This window comes from Pristiophorus japonicus, chromosome 14, assembly GCF_044704955.1.
Source record: "Pristiophorus japonicus isolate sPriJap1 chromosome 14, sPriJap1.hap1, whole genome shotgun sequence".
In the NCBI taxonomy this organism is placed as follows: domain Eukaryota; kingdom Metazoa; phylum Chordata; class Chondrichthyes; family Pristiophoridae; genus Pristiophorus; species Pristiophorus japonicus.
In genome coordinates this window covers 25,869,443-25,889,503 of record NC_091990.1, presented here as the reverse complement: position 1 = coordinate 25,889,503, position 20,061 = coordinate 25,869,443, and the positions used below count along the sequence as shown (strand labels likewise).

Below are 20,061 nucleotides of genomic sequence, written 5' to 3'. Positions count from 1 at the left end.
ATACCAGAGATGATAGGTTATTGTTCTGAAGAAATGCGTTACAAACCAGGCTCTGCACCATCACATCCTCACTAGCTTCTGGCCCATTGCAAAAAAAAAATACTTTCCAAGTAGATCTGGATAGGAGACGTTATTCTGTCATTATTCTGTTCGGCGCAGTGCTCAGAAACAGCAGACGTCGCATCTACTTCTCTGTCAATCAGCAGTTTGAGTAGATAGTGAGCTGCACCATCCAGCCATGACAGCAAAGGATTCCCGTCACCGACAGTCGCTGGGGCTCAGTCCATTGGATTATGTTTGTTTACATCAGAGAAGAATCTACCTATTCCTAACCTATTAAAGAGGATGGATGTTATTGCTGAGGAATGTATCATCTCCCATTTCAGATACATATATGTCAGTCATCAAACATCCCCAGGGCAGGTACAGCACGGGTTAGATACAGAGTGGAGCTCCCTCTATACTGTCCATCAAACACCCCCAGGGCAGGTACAGCATGGGTTAGATGCAGAATAAAGCTCTCTCCATGTAATCCCCAACATTGTGTTTTATTCCTATTATGATAATGTTGCCCCTTCTGCCCTGCTGTAACATTTTGACTTACAACCCCAGCCCCTTTTGTGGCTAAATTTACCTAATGGTGGAATATTCAATTTTGGCGCGGGATATAAAACGAGCGACTGTGATGCACCCCGCCCGATTTTCCTTTCCAGTGACTTCAGTTAATGCGGAATTGTGGAGGTTATTTGTGTCCCAGAGTCACACCCACTGGGAATTAGGGCTGAGACATCCCAATCTCATTTCACATGGATTCTTGAGGCTGCTGAACCCACAGATCTGATCCAATCACTGGGGACTGAGCCTGCGGCAGCCCTTTAATTGCTTAAAGAGGATTTATAGTACAGGAATCAATCACTTTTGAGATGACTCTGTTTCTGAAATTATAAATAGAGCAAAAGGTGGGAAACAGTCTCCAGATGTGGCAGGAAGTTGAATATCCAGGAGCTGAGTCCGGGGTGGGACTAAAATTGGCCTCTGTCTCCCTGAGTTAGGGCGAGATAAAACATGCCACCCTCCGCTCACTCCTCCGACCCTGCAAGCCCCCTGCACTACATGCCTGCCCCTGCAAGGCCCCTGCACTACATGCCTGCCCCTGCAAGCCCCCTGCACTACATGCCTGCCCCTGCAAGCCCCCTGCACTACATGCCTGCCCCTGCAAGGCCACTGCACTACATGCTTGACCCTACAAGCCCCCTGCACTACATGCTTGCCCCTGCAAGGCCACTGCACTACATGCTTGACCCTACAAGCCCCCTGCACTACATTCCTGCCCCTGCAAGCCCCCTGCACTACATGCCTGTCCCTGCAAGCCCCCTGCACTACATGCCTGCCCCTGCAAGGCCACTGCACTACATGCTTGACCCTACAAGCCCCCTGCACTACATGCTTGACCCTACAAGCCCCCTGCACTACATGCCTGCCCCTGCAAGCGCTCTGCAAGCCCCTTGCACTAAATGCCTGCCGTTGCAAGCCCTCTCAAGCCCCCTGCACTACATGCTTAACCCTGCAAGGCCCCTGCACTACATGCTTGACCCTGCAAGCCCTCCTCTACATGCTCCACCGTCACATTTCCTGACCACTACATGCCCCGCCCAAGTTCGCCATGCCCCCTGCAGGCTCTGCTCCCTGCATACCCGTCTCCGGACATGATCGAATTTCTGGGCCGCAGTGTCTGTAACAGTGTTTGGTACTTATTGTGTTCCTAACACAGATGAGGCTGCAAACAGGGAGGTTAAAGTAACAGTGACCTCAGTATTTAATAAAAGAGTCCAGAGTTAGGAACAGGCCTTATGGGCTTATATACAGTGCTCCCAAGTGATGCTGGGATCCCTTGGGACTTCAGGGGATGAGCTCCCTGGTGGCAGAACATGGGAGTGCATGCTTTACAGATACACAACATCACTCCCCCGCCAAAGTCAAAGTGAAAACTATTTACAAGTTGAGGCAGTCGGGAGCCTTTCTTTCCTTGGTGGACTGCCTCGGTACAAATGTCTGTTCTGGTGTGTTAGCTGTGCCCTCGCTGGGCTGGCGTGTTGTTGGCCCTGCAGGGCTGCTAGGTGAGCCTGGCCTTGCTGGGCTGTTGGGCGTGATGGGTTCCATTTCCTGGTCCGGCGTGGTGTCGTTGATCCTTTGGGTGTGTGTTGTGGGCTCGAAAAAGGTGGTGTCTGCTGTGGGTTGTTCAGGTCAGTCTGTGAACCGCAGCCTCGTTTGGTCCAGGTGCTTTCGACAAATTTGTCCATTGTCTAGTTTGACTACAAACATCCTACTCCCTTCTTTAGCTATCACCGTGCCCGCGATCCACTTGGGACCATGTCCATAGTTTAGCACATACACAGGGTCATTCAGATCAATTTCCCGTGACACAGTGGCGCCACCATCATTTACATTTTGTTGTTGCCGCCTGCTTCTACCTGATCATGCAGGTTGGGGTGAACCAGCGAGAGTCTGGTTTTAAGTTTCCTTTTCATGACTAGCTCAGCCGGGGGCACCCCTGTGAGCGAGTGGGGTCTCGTGCGGTAGCTGAGCAGTACTCGGGACAGGCGGGTTTGGAGTGAGCCTTCTGTGACTTGTTTAAGGTTCTATTTGATAGTTTGTACTGCCCGCTCTGCCTGCCCATTGGAGGCTGGTTTAAACGGGGCCGAGGTGACATGTTTGATCCCATTGCAGGTCATGAATTCTTTAAATTCGGCACTGGTGAAACATGGCCAGTTGTCACTGACCAGTATGTCAGGCAGGCCATGGGTTGCAAACATGGCCCTTAGGCTTTCAATGGTGGCGGTGCTTCCCGACATTATTTCACATTCAATCCATTTTGAAAAAGCATCCACCACCACAAGGAACATTTTACCGAGAAACGGGCCCGCATAGTCAACATGGATCCTCGACTATGGTCTGGAGGGCCAGGACCACAAACTTAGTGGTGCCTCTCTGGGCACGTTGCTCAACTGAGCACATACGCTCATTGTCGTACACAGGACTCGAATTCCAAGTCGATATCGGGCCACCACACGTGGGATCTGGCTATCGCTTTCATCATTACTATACCCGGGTGTGTGCTGTGGAGATCCGAGATGAAGGTCTCCCTGCCCTTTTTTGGTAGCACTACGCAACTACCCCACAATAGGCAGTCTGCCTGAATGGACAGCTCATCCTTTCGCCGCTGGAACGGCTTGATTAGCTCTTGCATTTCCCAGCTCCCATGCAATACACAGTTTTTTGCTAGGGACAGCAGAGGATCTTGGCTGGACCAAGTCCCAATCTGGCGGGCCATGACAGGTGATTTATCATTTTCAAATGCTTCCATGACCATCAACAAGTCTGTGGGCTGCGCCACCATCACAAGTTTGCAGTCTGCGCCATTTCCACCCCTGTGGTGGGCAATGGTAGCCGACTGAGAGCATCCGCACAGTTCTCGGTGCCTGGCCTGTGGCAGATGGTATAGTTATACGCTGATAGCGTGAGTGCCCACCTTTGAATGCGGGCTGAGGCATTAGTATTTATCCCCTTGTTTTCAGCGAACAGGGATGTGAGGGGCTTTCCAGCTCAAATTTGAGGCCAAACAGGTACTGATGCATTTTCTTCACCCCGAACACACACGCTAATGCCTCTTTCTCAATCATGCTGTAGGCCCTCTCGGCCTTGGAGAAGCTCCTGGAAGCATAGGCGACAGGTTGTAACTTCCCTGCAACGTTAGCTTGTTGTAATACACACCCGGCTCCGAACGATGATGCGTCACATGCTAGCACGAGTCTTTTACACGGGTTATACAATACAAGCAGCTTGTTGGAGCATAAATTGTTTCTGGCTTTCTCAAAAGCAATTACTTGTTTTTTTTCCCCATACCCAGTTCTCACCTTTGCACAATAACAAATGTAGGGGCTCTAAGAGGGTGCTTAACCCCGGTAGGAAGTTACCAAAATAGTTGAGGAGTTCCAGGAGCGACCACAGCTCTGTGACGTTCTGTGGCCTGGGCGCATTCCTGATAGCCTCTGTCTTGGCGTCTGTGGGCCGAATGCCGTCCGCCACAATCTTTCTCCCCAAAAACTCCACTTGTGTTGCCATGAAGACACATTTCGACCTCTTCAGCCGCAGCCCTACGTGATCCAGTCGCTGGAAGACCTCCTCCAGGTTTTGTAGGTGCTCGGCGGTGTCCCGGCCCATGACCAATATGTTGTCCTGACAGACCACAGTGTGTGGTACCGACTTGAGTAGGCTCTCCATGTTTCTCTGGAAGATCGCTGCAGCCAACCAAATTCCAAACGGGCATCTGTTGTAGATGAACAGTCCCTTCCTTGTGTGTGTTGATGCAGATGAGGCCCTTCGATGACTCCTCCAGCTCCTGCGTCATGTCGACCAAAGTCAGGTTGAGCTTGGGGAATATCTTGCCTCCTGCCAGCGTCACAAATAGGTCGTCTGCCTTAGGTTGTGGGTATTGGTCCTGTAGCGAGAAACGATTAATAGTTACTTTATAATTGCCGCAAATCCTGACCATGCCATCACTTTTGAGTACTGGAACAATCGGGCTGGCCCACTCGCTGAATTCCACTGGGGAGATGATGCCCTCGTGTTGCAGCCTGTCCAGCTCGATTTCCAATCTCTCTCTCATCATGTGAGGTACTGCTCGTGCCTTGTGGTGAATGGGTCGTGCCTCTGGGACCAAGTGGATCCGCACCTTCGCCCCAGAAAAGTTTCCAATGCCTGTCTCAAAAAGGGAAGGAAATTTGTTAAGAACCTGGGTACATGAGGCCTCATCGACATGTGATAGCGCTCGGATGTCATCCTAGTTCCAGCGGATTTTGCCCAGCCAGCTCCTTCCAAGCAGTGTGGGGCCATCACCCGGAACAATCCAGAGTGGCAGTTCGTGCACCGTGTCCTCGTAGATGACCTTAACTATAGCGTTGCCCAGGACAGTGATAAGCTCTTTGGTGTACGTTCTCAGTTTCATATGGATGGGACTCAGGGCTGGTCTGAATGCCTTGTTGCACCATAGTCTCTCAAACATCTTTTTACTCATGATGGATTGGCTAGCGCCAGTGTCCAGTTCCATGGCTACGGGTAAGCCATTCAATTTTATGTTTAGCATTATAGGTGGACATTTCATCTAAAATATGTGCACCCCATGTACTTCAGCATCTGCCTCCTCTCCCTGAGGCTCGAAATTGCTTTGATCCACCATGGACCGATCTTCCTCTGCCACGTGGTGGTTAGCAGGTTTTGCAGAGCTTGCAGCTCGTTTCCAAGCTCGTTGGAGGTGCCCCATTGTTCCACAGCTCTTGCAAACATACCCTTTGAAGCGGCATGAATAGGCTGAATGGAAGCCTCCACAATGCCAACAAGGTGTGAATTGCCTTGCATTCATCCTTTGCTGCGCACTCTGAGTCATCTGGGTCACCTGAGGCCTGCTGGCAGTTACAGACTCGTGGTTTCTGCCTTGTACATTTCTGCTCGCAAACACAGTTCCAGTTAATTTATGAGCATTGCTAGCACTTGTGTGCTGAGAGATTTGTTTGGTGTTATTACTGGTGGACATAAACACCTGTGCTATCGCAATGGCCTTACTGAGGGTCGGTGTCTCTACAGTCAAAAGTTTTTGTAGGATGGCCCAGTACAAAAAAGTCTCTGAGCATTTGCTCCAGGTAGCCATCAAACTTATATTGTCCTGCAATTCGCCTTAGCTCGGCGACGTAGCTCGCCACTTCCTGACTTTCAGATTTCTGGCACGTGTAGAACCGATGCCTCGCCATCAGCACGCTCTCCCTCGGGTTAAGATGCTCCCAAACCAGTGTACACAGCTCCTCATACGACATATCTGTGGGTTTCACCAGAGCCAGAAGATTCTTCATGAGGCTGTAGGTCGTTGTCCTCAGACCGTGAGGAGGACCGCTCTCCTTTTTGCAGCGCTTCCTTCTCCATCCAGCTTGTTGGCTACAAAGTACTGGTCTAGCCGTTCGACATAGGCTTCCCAGTCCTCACCCTCCGAGAACTTCTCCAGGATGCCCACAGTTTGCTGCATCTTTGCGTTGGATCCGTATTCTCGTTGCCAGTTATTGTGTTCCTAACACAGATGAGGCTGCACACAGGGAGGTTAATGTAACAGTGACCTCAGTCTTTAATAAGACACTCCAGAGTGAGGAACAGGCTTATATACAGTGCTCCCAAGGGATGCTGGGATCCTTTTGGACTTCAGGGGATGTGCTCCCTGGTGGCGGAACATGGGAGTGCATGCTTTACAGATACACAACAGTATTTTATTTCAATTCTGAAAAAAATTAAATTAAAACAAGAGAGACATTTATGGTTAAGAACGCACGGAGCTTCCTGTTACCAAAGGACACTCTGGGAAGCAAAGGTTGCACTGCGTCAAGCGGAAGGATTAAGTAATGTCAAAAATCAAAGTCTTTTTGTACAATGTCACAACAGGCTTCTGCCGTAGTATAAGCAGCCAATGCATTCAATCACTCCTTTCAAGCATCATCCATTTTTATAAAGCAACCAGATGAGTTTTGAATTTACGTGTTGGCAGCATGATGAACAAAACAAACCGTGCAAAACATACCGTCAGGTCAGAATCTGTCAGTGATGGGACAGGAGGGACTCTATGGGTCAGTATCTGTCAGTAATGGGACAGGAGGGACTCTATGGGTCAGTACTGGTCAGTGATGGGACAGGAGGGACTCTATGGGTCAGTATCCATCAGCGATGGGACAGGAGGGACTCTAGGGGTCAGAATGGGACAGGAGGGACTCTAGGGGTCAGTAATGGGGCAGGAGGGACTCTATGGGTCAGTATCTGTCAGCGATGGGATAGGAGGGACTCTAGGGGTCAGTAATGGGACAGGAGGAACTCTAAGGGTCAGTATCTGTCAGCGATGGGACAGGAGGGACTCTAGGGGTCAGTAATGGAACAGGAGAGACTCGAGGGGTCAGTATCTGTCAGCGCTGGGATAGGAGGGGCTCTATGGATCAATATCTGTCAGCGATGGGACAGGAGGGACTCTAGGGGTCAGTATCTGTCAGCAATGGGACAGGAGTGATTCTGTGGATCTGAATCTAATTCAGTGATGGGTTGTGGCACTGTGTCTGTGATTCCCCCACATGGTAATGCGTCGCTGAACTGAGCCTGTGATGTCCTCCGTCAGCTCCTGATTTCAATCATGCAAGGCCAGGAACGTCATGGTGTGGGGTGCAATATTCATAGAAACATAAATAATAGGTGCAGGTGTAGGCCATTCGGCCCTTCGAGCCTGCACCGCCATTCAATATCATGGCTGATCATTCTGTCAGTACCCCTTTCCTGCTTTCTCTCCATACCCCTTGATCCCCTTAGCCATAAGGGCCATATCTAACTCCCTCTTGAATATTTCCAATGAACTGGCACCAATAACTCTCTGCGGCAGGGAATTCCACAGGTTAACAATTCTCCGAGTGAAGAAGTTTCTCCTCATCTCAGTCCTAAATGGCCTACCCCTTCTCCCAAGACTATGTCCCCTGGTTCTGGACCTCCCCAATATCGGGAACATTCTTCCCGCATCTAACCTGTCCAGTCCCGTCAGAATCTTATAAGTTTCTATGAGATCCCCTCAGAGATCCTCTCTCATCCTTCTAAACTCCAATGAATAAAGGTCCAGTTGATCCAGTCTCCTCATATGACAGTCCAGCCATCCCTGGAATTAGTCTTGCGAACCTTCGCTGCACTCCCTCATTAGCAAGAACATCCTTCCTCAGATTAGGAGACCAAAACTGAACACAATATTCCAGGTGAGGCCTCATTAAGGCCCTGTACAACTGCAGTAAGACCTCCCTGCTCCTACACTCAAATCCCCTAGCTATGAAGGCCAACATACCATTTGCCTTCTTCACCGCCTGTTGTACCTGCATGCCAACCTTCAATGACTGATGAACCAAGACACCCAGGACTCGTTGCACCTCCCCTTTTCCTAATCTGCCGCCATTCAGATAATATTCTGCCATTGTGTTTTTGCCCCCAAAATGGATAACCTCACATTTATCCACATTATACTGCATCTGCCATACATTTGCCCACTCACCTAACCTGTCCAAGTCACCCTGCAGCCTCTTAGCGTCCCCCTCATAGCTCACACCACAACCCAGTTTAGTGTCATCTGCAAACTTGGAGATATTACACTCAATTCCTTCATGCAAATCGGTAATGTATTGTAAAGAGCTGGGTTCCCAGCACTGAGCCCTGCGGCACTCCACTAGTCACTGCCTGCCATTCTGAAAAGGACCCGTTTATCCTGACTCCCTGCTTCCTGTCTGCCAACCAGTTCTCTATCCACGTCAGTATATTACCCCCAATACCATGTGCTTTAACTTTGCACACCAATCTCTTGTGGGGGACCTTGTCAAAAGCCCTTTGAAAGTCCAAATACACCACATCCACTGGTTCTCCTTTGTCCACTCTGCTAGTTACATCCTCAAAAGATTCCAGAAGATTCATCAAACATGATTTCCCTTTCATAAATCCATGCTGACTTGGACCAATCCTGTCACTGCTTTCCAAATGTGTTGCTATTTCATCCTTAATGATTGATCCCAACATTTTCCCCACCACTGATGTCAGGCTAACCGGTCTATAATTCCTGTTTTCTCTCTCCCTCCTTTTTTAAAAAGCGGTGTTACATTAGCTACCCTCCAGTCCATATAAACTGATCCAGAGTCGATAGACTGTTGGAAAATGATCATCAATGCATCCATTTCTAGGGCCACTTCCTTAAGTACTCTGGGATGGAGACTATCAGGCCCCAGGGATTTATCAGCCTTCAATCCCATCAATTTCCCGAACACAATTTCCCACCTAATAAGGATATCCCTCAGTTCCTTCTCCTCGCTAGACCCACTGTCCCCTAGTACATTCGACAAAATAGTTCTGTTGTATAAAGTTCTACATGCTTTGTGGCAATTGGGATAACCCTGTTCCCTGGTACCATTATTTGGTCTGTTTTTTTTAATTACATAGGATATACAGGACAGAAACAGGCAATTTGGCCCAACCAGTCCATGCCGGCGTTTATGCTCCACTCAAGCCTCCTCAATGAGTCTTTCCTCATTTAAATCATTAGTATAACCCTCAATTCCCTTTTCCCTCAAATGCTTGTTTAGCCTCTCCTTAAATGAACCAAAATGATTTGCTTCAACCACTCCCTGTGGTAGAGAGTTCCACATTCTCACCACTCTTTGGGTAAAGAAGTTTTTTCTGAATTCCCTATTGGATTTCTTGGTGACTATCTTAAATTGATGGCTGCTAGTTATGCCCTTCCCCACAACTGGAAACATTCTCTCTGTATCCACTCTATCAAAACTTTTCATAATTTTAAAGACCTCTGTTAGGTCACCCCTGAATCTTTTTTCACGAGAAAAGAGACCCAGCCTGTTCATGTTTCTGATATATATACCCTTGGATTTTTGGTATCACCCTTGTAAATCTTCTCTGCACCCTCTCCAGTGCCTCTATATCCTTTTTATAATATGGTGACCAGAACTGTACGCAATACTCTAAGTGTGGTCTAACCAAGATTCGATACATGTTTAGCATAATTCCCTACTTTTCAATTCTAAAACTCTAGAAATAAACCCTAATGCTTGCTTTACTTTTTTATGGCCTTGCTAATCTATGGCGCAACTTTTAGTGATTGGTGTATTTGTATTTTGATATCCATTTGTTCCTCTCCCCCACCTAGACTCGCACCCTCCAAGTAATGTAACCTCCCTACTTTTCCTACCAAGATGTAATACCTCACATTTATCTGTGTTGAACTCCATTTGCCAATTATATGCCCTTTCTGCAAGTTTATTAATGTCCTGTAATTTGTTGCAGTCCTCCCGCATTATCTGACCTTGTTCATCAGTCTATGTTAAGTACCTTATCGAAGGCCTTTTGAGAATCTAGATAAATTACATCGACTGCATTATCATTGTCTACTCTCTCTGTTACCTCTTCAAAACATTCAATAAGGTTGATCAAGCAAGACTTTTGCTGAAGAACAAGAAAAGGAGAAGAACTGAATTCTAGCTTTGGCAAGAGGGCCGTGCTAAAACAATAAACACTGCAAATGTTTAATCAAATCTTTATTCATATTATGTATATCATATATATAATAAAAGGCATTTCTGGTACTTATATCATTTAACTGAAAATATCTATTTGCTATATATTGCTGCTTTTAACTTTTACATCCATCTGATTTACCTTCCAGTACAATCACACACTCAGTGCAGTACTGGATAGAAACTGACAGTTGCTTTCATCTTGTACTATATGGCTTGAGTGCAATTCTTTTACAGCTCTCCACCTATTACAGCTGGGGCCCCAGCACCTTAGAGCAGGACCAGTATAAGCTGGCATGCAGCTGTGCATATAACTGCTGTACAGGTGGGGCACAAATGCGACACGGATTCATTATCTAGGTGCCTGCATCAGTGGGAGGGTGCACTGCATGTTCCCCAAGGCTCCCTTTCTACTGAATGCAGTGTCTCCTGGTGTGGATCCCTTTCAGTTCGATCTCAGAAGCACTCTTCCTTTGTGGCTGCTGCACGATGAAACTGATTGAGGAAGAGCAGGGGACAAAGACCAGTAACAATTAGATATCACAAATGAGCATTGGTTTCTTCACCACTTTTGCAGGGTTGGAAAGAACTGGGCAGATCCAATCCATCCTGTCCACACTGCAGTCCATAACCTTACGAAGAGATCCTGACTTGAGTTGCCTGTATGTTCCAGCCCAATGAATGCCTCCAATCTACATTGATCGCATTCATTGCTGTCCTGGAAACAACATCTTCATAATGGCATTGAACTGTTCCTCAACACCGCAGGGCCAAGTCTACCAGAGGTTCAATGTGTCTGTGTAACAGATGGTGTGTTGAGCTTGATACCAGCTAACTAGTTCTCAGGCACATGTCTCAGCAGGTATCCAGCAGACAGTGGGGTATCCGTCGACCTTGGGCTTGAGACGCTACTCGAAACATTATTGTTTATTCTGCGTATCTGATGTCAAGAAAAGAAATAAAGATTAAGTAAGACTCAGAACCATATACAGATGATTGCAGTTCCATCCTGTTGTCCCCATATAGATTAGGATGTCACCCTTAGCACTGTGCTAGTATTCTTACTCTTAGTCAAAAGTTCTTGGGTTCAAACCCTACTACAGAGACTTAAATACATAAACCAAGCTGGTCATTTACCTCATTGCAGTTTATGGGACCATGTTGTGCACAAATTGGGTGCTGTGTTTGCCTACATAACAGTAATTACAATTCTAAAAGTAATTAATTTGCTGTGAAGAACTTTGAGATGCTTGGGGATGTGAAAGGTTTTATCTAAATGCAAGTTCTCTCTTTAGTGTAATCTGCAGCTGAGAAATGCACAAGAACAGGCTGAAGATGAGTCTGTTATTCTATTCAATAGCCCTCTCTCCCAGGACAATGTTTAGAAGAGGGGTTTGAGGAAACTTTAGACCAATTAAATCACAAGTTAATTAAGGTCAGCACCACAAGTAGCACAGGAATCTTACACCAGGTTCCGTATCAAGTCTTCTGTTTACATTATACTCTTTGGAATAGAAGAGACTTTATGGAGACCTAACAACTGTGCAAGGTTATGAGAGGAACTGACAAAGTTGATTCAGGTAAATTGTTCCCTGTGGTAATGGGTTCAAGTTCCAGGAGTCACAAGCTACAAATGAGGACACTGGGAGTAAGAAGAGAAGTCAGAGGAAAGTTTATTGTCCAAAGAGTTGTGGAATCAGTTACCAATGAAGATCAGTGAAGCAGACAGTATAAATGAGTACAAGAGAAAACTGATCGCCCGTCTCTGCCCTTGCCTCAGTCCATTTGCTAATGAAACCCCCATACCATGTCTTTGTTACTTAGACTATTCCGATGCTCTCCTGGCCAGCCACCCATCTTCCGCCCTCCATAAATTTGAGCTCATCCAAAACTCTGCTGCCCATATCCTAACTCGCACCAAATCCCATTCATCCATCACCTCTGTGCTTGCTGACTTACATTGGCTCCCGATCCAGCAATACCTCGATTTTAAAAATTCTCATCATTGTGTTAAAATCCCTCCATGCCCTAACCCCTTCCTATCTTTGCAACCTCCTCCAGCTCTGGACCTCTACGCTCCTCCAATTCTGGCCTCTTAGGTATCACTGATTTCTTTCACTTCACCATTGGCAGCCATGCATTCAACTGCCTAGATGCCAAGCTCATGAATTCCCTCCTTAAACCACACCGCCTTTCTCCTCTAAGTCGCTCCTTAAAACCTACCTCAAGTTTTTGGTCACCTCAATATCACGTAATGTGGCTTGGTGTCACATTTTGTCTGATAAAGCCTCTGTGAATGGGATGTTTTTCTTACGTTAAAGGTGCTATATAAATGCAAGTTGTTGTTGTTGATAGCATTTCTGAAGATAGAATGGATTACGGGATATTGTAGTACGTGGATAACTGAGGTTGCAATTGGTTAAAAATGGGATGCATTTGTTCTTATCCAAAAGCAAAGAGATTGGATGTCAGGACCTGTGCCCATTGGGATGGTAAGCCTCTTACCATACCACACTTACAGTAACAAAGAGCCTCAATCATGTTGATGGCCGGTTTGTGTGTTTCTGGACAGAACGTAGATTTAAATAGCACCTTATCACTTCTCTCGGTATAGAGAAGATGTTAGTGATGGGACAGGAGGGGCTTTATGGATCACTTTCAAGTTCAGTCATGGTTGTTATGTTGGTTAACAGGACAGCCACTTTGTGCACAACAAGATCTTACAAACAGCAATGAGCTTAATGGCCACTGAATCATTTTTTGGCGGTGTTGGTTGATCCCGTGAATAAATAAGAAAAAAAACAGCCATACACACCCCCTGTCCACTGTGTTAGTGACCAAAAGTTTAATAGTTTAGTTAGATGTGACCTAGCATTCATTAATCCATACTAAACCTCTTTGACATTCTATGAGCAATACCAATGATGTTTTCTACATTTAAGAACAGGGAGTGAATATTGGCCAGGACACCGAGAAACTCGCTGCTTTTCCTCGAATAGTCCCATTAAACTTAAATTTATTTGGTTTAATGTCACCCAAAATACAGCAGTCCCAAATTTCTTCAGGTGGTTTTGTCAGATTCTCACTGTAACTCTGGCAGAACCAAAGGGCGAAGGTCAGGGCCCTGACTGCCTTGGATTTCCGTGATTCAGGGGTTTCCCAGTTAGCCTTGTAAGGGGCCGAACCTCTGCAGAAAATGTAATTGAAGTGTTTTGTTTCTGAGCATGCTAATTTGGGTTTTATTGTATTTTAAAATTAATTCCCAGTATGTGGGTGTTGCTGGCAAGGCCGGCATTTATTGGCCATCCCTAGCAGTCCTGAGAAGGTGGTATTGGGCCTTCTTCAACTGTTGCAGTCAATGTGGTGAAGGAACCAGCGATGATGAAGGAATGGTGATATATGGCAAAGTCAGAGTGATTTGTGACTTGGAGGTGATGTTCCCATGCACCTGCTGTCCTTGTCCTATGTGGGAGGTCGTGGGTTTAGGAGGTGCTGCCGAAGAAGCCTAGGGGTGTTGCTGCAGTGCATCCTCTAGATAGTACACACTGCATCCATGGTACGCTATGGTGGAGGTTTACACTAATTGATGAGGTGCTAATCTTTACGAAAGGATATACTTGCTTTGGAGGTAGTTCAGCGAAGGTTCACTAGGTTGATTCCGGAGATGAGGGGGTTGACTTATGGAGGAAAGGTTGAGTAGGTTGGGTCTCTACTCATTGGAATTCAGAAGAATGAGAGGTGATCTTATCGAAACGTATAAGATTATGAGGGGGCTTGACAAGGTGGATGCAGAGAGGATGTTTCCACTGATGGGGGAGACTAGAACTAGAGGGCATGATCTTAGAATAAGGGGCCGCCCATTTAAAACTGAGATGAAGAGAAATTTCTTCTCTCAGAGGGTTGTAAATCTATGGAATTCGCTGCTTCAAAGGGCTGTGGAAGCTGGGACATTGAATAAATTTAAGACAGAAATAGCCATTTTTTTTTAAAACGATAAGGAGTTATGGAAAGCAGGCAGGGAAATGGAGCCGAGTCCATGATCAAATCAGCCATGATCTTATTGAATGGTGGAGTAGGCTCGAGAGGCCGTATGGCCTACTCCTGTTCCTATTTCTTATGTTCTTAATCAAATGGACTGCTTTGTCCTGGATGGTGTCGAGCTATTTGAGTGTTGTTGCAGCTGCACTCATCCAGACAAGTGGAGAGTATTCCATCACATTCCTGACTTGTGCCTTGTAGGTGGTGACGTTTTCAGGGATTCAAGAGGCGCGCCACTCACCGCAGAATACTCAGCCTCTGATCTGCTCGTATTTAAGGGGTTGATCTAGCATTTAATGAAACAACGTTCTGTTGGCTGCACATTCCAGTGCTGCCTGGAGGGGTCAATATAGCTTAAATTGCAACAGGATAAGGAAATATAAATGATAAAATAACAGCTGCCTGCAAGAGGAACCCGGTGGGCGTTTGAGGAATTCTTTAAGGTGTTTGATCAAACTAAAAGCTTCCAGGGGCAGGGGCACCTTTTCACCTGTCAATATACTGCTGAGAAATTCTCTCTTTTTGAACATCGAGATATCATTGGAGCGCTGAGCCTCGGTCATGTCAATCATCCACTTCTCATGGTGAATAATCTGTTTCTGTTGCTCACGGTTAAACGCGATGTCTCGCATCGATTTCACAATGCTAAGTAAACAAACCAAAATAACCATTAAACACAACAAAATAACTCAAGCTCTGGGTGGATCCGAGTGACACTAACACTCACTGTGGGGGGGTTGGGGGGGGGGGGGAAGAGAGACAGTAACACTCACTGTGGGGTGGGGGGGGGAGTGACAGTAACACTCATTGTGGGGGGGGGGGAAGAGTGACAGTAACACTCAATGTGGGTGGGGCAGGGGGAGTGACAGTAATTCTCACTGTGTGGGGGAGGGAGGGGAATGCACAGTAACACTCACTGTGGGGGGAGGGGGGGGAGTGACAGTAACACTCACTGTGGGTGGGGCGGGGGGAGTGACAGTAATTCTCACTGTGGGGGGGGGGGGGGAGTGACAGTAACACACTGTGTGGGGGGGGGGGAAGAGTGACAGTAACACACTGTGGGGGGGGAGGGAAGTGACAGTAACACACTGTGTGTGGGGGGGGAGTGACAGTAACACACTGTGTGGGGGGGGGGGAGAGTGACAGTAACACTCACTGTGAGGAGGGGGGGTGGAGTGACAGTAACACTCACTGTGTGGGGGGGGGGAGGAGTGACAGTAACACTCACTGTGTGGGGGGGGGGGGGAAGGAGTGACAGTAACACTCACTTTGTGGGGGGGGTGGAGTGACAGTAACACTCACTGTGTGGGGGGGGTGGAGTGACAGTAACACTCACTGTGGGGGGGGGGGAGGAGTGACAGTAACACTCACTTTGGGGGGAGGGGGGGAAGTGACAGTAATTCTCACTGTCGGGCGGAGTGACTCACACTGCGGGTGGTTTGGTGTGACAGTTGCTTGCACTGTATATTAAGGAATGGCAGTAGTGGTCCCCACCTATTGAGCTCTTGGCGAATCTGCTTATAGTGCTGGAGGTTCCTTTGGATGGCTTCCAGCAGTAGGCAGAACTCCTCGTATGATGTGAGGTTGAGATTCTCCAGTACACTGTACTTCATCGGTTGTTGCTTGTGAGCCAAAATAATCTGCTTAATACAATCTTGCACATGGACCAAGTCCAACTCTGGACTGTGTTCATTGTCATCTTTCAACTGATAAAAGGAGTTTAGAGCACAGTGTTAATGGGCGGAATAGATCTCGGAAAAATCAAGTATTAAAATAAAACTAACAGATGAAAATATTGTACTAAACATTGGTTACCGAGCCGCTCACCACTGCATCAATATGCAATCAATTACATAAGTGGACATCACCAATTCGCAATCAATTCCATAAGTCAACATCACCAATACACAATCGATCACACCAGTCTATATCACCAATACACAATTGATCGCGTTGAAAAGTGCGAGTGGGAGAACAGGGTGAGGCTGAGCAGGAGAAAAGGGCAAGACTTAGAATGGAGTGGTGGAACTGGGCGAGGTCTAGAGTAGAGTGGTAGAATTGGGCGAGGCCGAGAGTGGAGAGGTAGAACTGGGCGAGGCAGAGAGTGGAGTGGTAGAACTGGGCGAGGCAGAGAGTGGAGTGGTAGAACTGGGTGAGGCAGAGAGTGGAGCACTAGGAAAGGCAGAAAGCGGAGTGGTAGAAGAAGGTGGACTGTGAGTGGCACGAGAGAAAAACCGCAAAGTGATGTCACAGCACAAGGAGGGGCGTGTACATTCACAAGCCTTTGTAGGTGTTTGGACATGTGAGAAGGCTGTTGAAAAGGCATACGGGATCCTTGGCTTTATAAATAGAAGCATAGAGTACAAAAGCAAGGAAGTTATGCTAATCTTTTATGAAACACTGGTTAGGCCCCAGATTGTGGCTAATTCTGGGCACCACACTTTCGGAACAATGTCAAGGCATTGGATAGGGTGCAGAGGAAATTTAGTCGAACGATACCAGGGATAAAAAACTTCAGTTACGTGGGGAGACTAGAAAAGCTGGGATTGTCCTCCTTAGAGCAGGGAAAGTTAAGGGGAGATTTGATATAGATGTTCAAAATCATCAAGGGTTTTGATAGAGTAAATAAGCAGAAAGTGTTTCCAGTGGTAGGAAGGTCAGTAACCGAAGGACACAGATCTGAGGTAACTGGCAAAAGGACCAGAGGCACTATGAGGAAAAAATATTTTACGCTACGAGTTGCTATGATCTGGAATGCACTGCCTGAAAAGGTAATGGAAGCAGATTCAAAAATAACTTTCAAAAAGAAATTCAATAAATACTTGAAGTGGAAAAAATTGCTGGGCTATGGGGAAAGAATTGGGGAGTGGGACTAATTGATAGCTCTTTCAAAGAACTGGTGCAGACACAGTGGCTGAATAGCCTTCTTCTGTGCTGTATCATTCTATGATATCTCCAGTACACAATCAATCACATCAGTCTATATCACCAATACACAATTGATCACATCAGTCTATATCACCAATATCAATCCATCACATAAGTCTATATTATCAATAAACAAGCCACATCTGTTCTTATCACCAATACACAATCGATCACATCAGTCTATATCACCAATCTATTACCATGAAATTCCAAACTCCTTTTTCAATCCCTTATAAACCCATTGAGCTGAATTTGAATGATAGACCCAGAAGTGTGCCTCTCAACATCTCGCGTCATCAAAGTGCGCACCACCAATCTCCCGCAACTCCAGTAAAATTAGGGGCAAAAGATCCTCGGGCTGCCGAGTGGTGCCCGACAGCTTTTTCTGTTGGTGCACTGCCAGGTCAGCCCGACAATTATGCCCCCAGGTTGGGCCGGGCCTCCAACAGGCACAGCCTGGCACCCCGTTTTGGGTGGCAGGCCGTTGGCCCAGCCGAAACCCTCCCTGGTGGCCCAGTGGACCAAACTAAAATGATTGCAGAGCTCGCAATAGCTATCCCCTTTAAGTGAAGGGGAGAGACGTGATGATGCACACGTGTCATGATGTCATCAGCACCATGCCGATGACTGACAGCAGTGGAGATTCCATCCTACCTCCGCCCCTCTAGAGTGCTCACCGCCATTCTACCACCCCCATTATGACCGACTTCCGGTCCGCCGAGAAAAAAATAACAAAGAGGTGAATTTCACCAAAGTGGCCACCTCATCCAATGTGGCGGAAAAAAAACTTCAACAGCGATAGGTGCGATCCCTTTCGGACAGCGCTGAATTTCTACCACAGTATCTGGTAATGCAACGGTGCCCAGGGGTGAAATTGTAATTTGCTCACTGCAATTGTCACCAGCTGTCTCATGTCTTCTTAGTCTTTGGGTAACAGAAGATGAATTGCTTTCAGACCGCGTGGCTTAGGCTATAATTTATGAATGAAGATTATTAAAAGACAAATTAAACAGTAGAAAAATGGCCGTTTCATTAAATTTACAACATAAAACTCATAATTCCTGGTGTAAAACAGTAAAAAAAGCAATATTTCACTGACCCTCCAAATGATACTGTGCCTGGACCAGTGTTACCAACCCAGAACACTGACAAGGAATTGAGCTCAGGAAGAGAACTGCTAAACTGGCCAAAGGCTGCAGAATATATTTATCTGATTGACAGTTCCATGCTCAATCAAGAATCAAAAGATACAATGGCACGTGACTGGCTGAAATATCTGCTAACAGAAAACTCAAATCCATTGGTGGTTCAGCAATTATCACTGTCTCTGTAAACAGGTTCCCAACAGGCAACATTCTAGGCTGAGAGAATGTCAAAGGTCACCGATATCACCTGTTAATTCCTGCAGATTCTAACACCTGACCTTTCAGAGCCCTTGGTTGTATCATTGGGACCAGTCAGTCAGCTCTCACTGCATTGTGGTAACATAAACAGTCCTTAAACTTCAGCCAAGCATGTGAATGTAGTTTCTCTTCCAACATAGAGAAACAAAGTCTGCTGTAATCAATTCGAAGTGGTCATATCAAAACCTTAACAAAATATAAATACTTGAAAGATTCCTATGACATCAAACAGGACAAATTTCTGATTTGGCACTGAGGCTCCTGTTGCCCATATCAGCACATGTGTGAGGGGATCACATAACAACAAGTACAGCCAGAAAGATTCAGACAGTATGAGCTCTGATGCTTGTTACAAGCGTCGTGTTAACAAGATGCTGATGAGTTGTGATTATTTTTAAATCATGTCTAGCCTAATTTTAAGTGAAACTTATTTTGAACCATGCACTGTTTGCTCAGTGAGAAGTCAGATGGCGCTGTCCGGCTTCTGCAGATGCTGCATGCAAGGTTTCAGCCTGGAGGTGTACAAGAACAACTATTGACACAACCTTCCCTTTATGCAGAACACAATGGCTTAGATTTCGCAGCGGTAATGACGGCGAAACTGTCAACGTTCGCTGACATTACCCCTCTGAAACTGACAGCAACTTCAGGATTTAGTGCATGTGCAGATAAATGCAGAAATCCAGAAGTTGCAGTAAGTTATTCCCTGCTCCGCCACGGGTTGTGCTGTGGAGCACCTCAGAGCTGGCAATCAATTCAAATCGCACTGAAGGACGAAAATTTCCCCTATTACGCTAGAATATCGCTGTTAACCACTCCGAAAAAATTAAGACTTCTGGAAAGAGGTGTAATTGTATTTTTAATGCTGTATTGACTACTGAACAACCGTTTTGGCCTTGAAAAGCTAATTTTATATTTCTGGAATGCCAAATTTTTCCATTAATCGCATTAAGAATTATGTGCCTTTTAAAATATATATATAAATTTAAAATCTGTTTATGATATTTAAGCTTCTATTTTAATTCTATGTGTATGTCTCAATCTTTATTTCGCTCTCTGTAATATTTATAAAAAGTAAACTAGAATCTGTGCATTTTACTTCCTGATTTGCTGTTTGTGAGAATTCTTCAATGTGCCTGCTTAATGATATCACTGTTGCTGGATGCTGGAGATTCGCTTGATTTGGCGCCAGATTCAAACTAAGGTTCGGAGAGCTGAACTTCACGCCAGAGATCGTTAAATCTTTGTGGGCAGCTTTCTTCGAGATTAACGGTGAGTGCCATTGCTTCGCCGCTGACCGCAAATTCTGGACAATTACCTCCATCAACAGCCTCTTCCCTCCCAATGGTAGGGTCAAGATGAGATTCATGGGTAATACTTTCCTACTGTGCTGTGGGTTTAGGCCTTAGTACATCAATATAATGCATCACCAAACCAGCTCATCAAAGTGAGGTATGTTAAGCACTGGGGAATGCAATACACCTAGTATCAGCATCAAGCTCCCAAGATGAAGAACAGCAAACTAAATAAAGCTCATCTAATCCCTCCCAATAATTTGCCTCAGT

At 46.2% G+C, this 20,061-nt stretch overlaps 1 protein-coding gene across 1 annotated transcript in view; it reads right to left on the bottom strand.

Moving 5' to 3' along the window:
- Window positions 1-10,865: 10,865 nt before the first annotated feature.
- The window catches only part of LOC139279576 (cation channel sperm-associated protein 4-like), a 134,494-nt gene continuing 125,298 nt past the window's right edge, over window positions 10,866-20,061 (bottom strand). The window contains exons 12-14 of the mRNA XM_070898699.1: window positions 15,660-15,871; window positions 14,648-14,810; window positions 10,866-11,067 (exon numbers count right to left, since the gene is read on the bottom strand). Coding sequence (XP_070754800.1) covers window positions 10,963-11,067; window positions 14,648-14,810; window positions 15,660-15,871 — 480 coding nt within the window. The 3' untranslated portion in view covers window positions 10,866-10,962. The remainder of the gene's footprint in view (window positions 11,068-14,647; window positions 14,811-15,659; window positions 15,872-20,061) is intronic.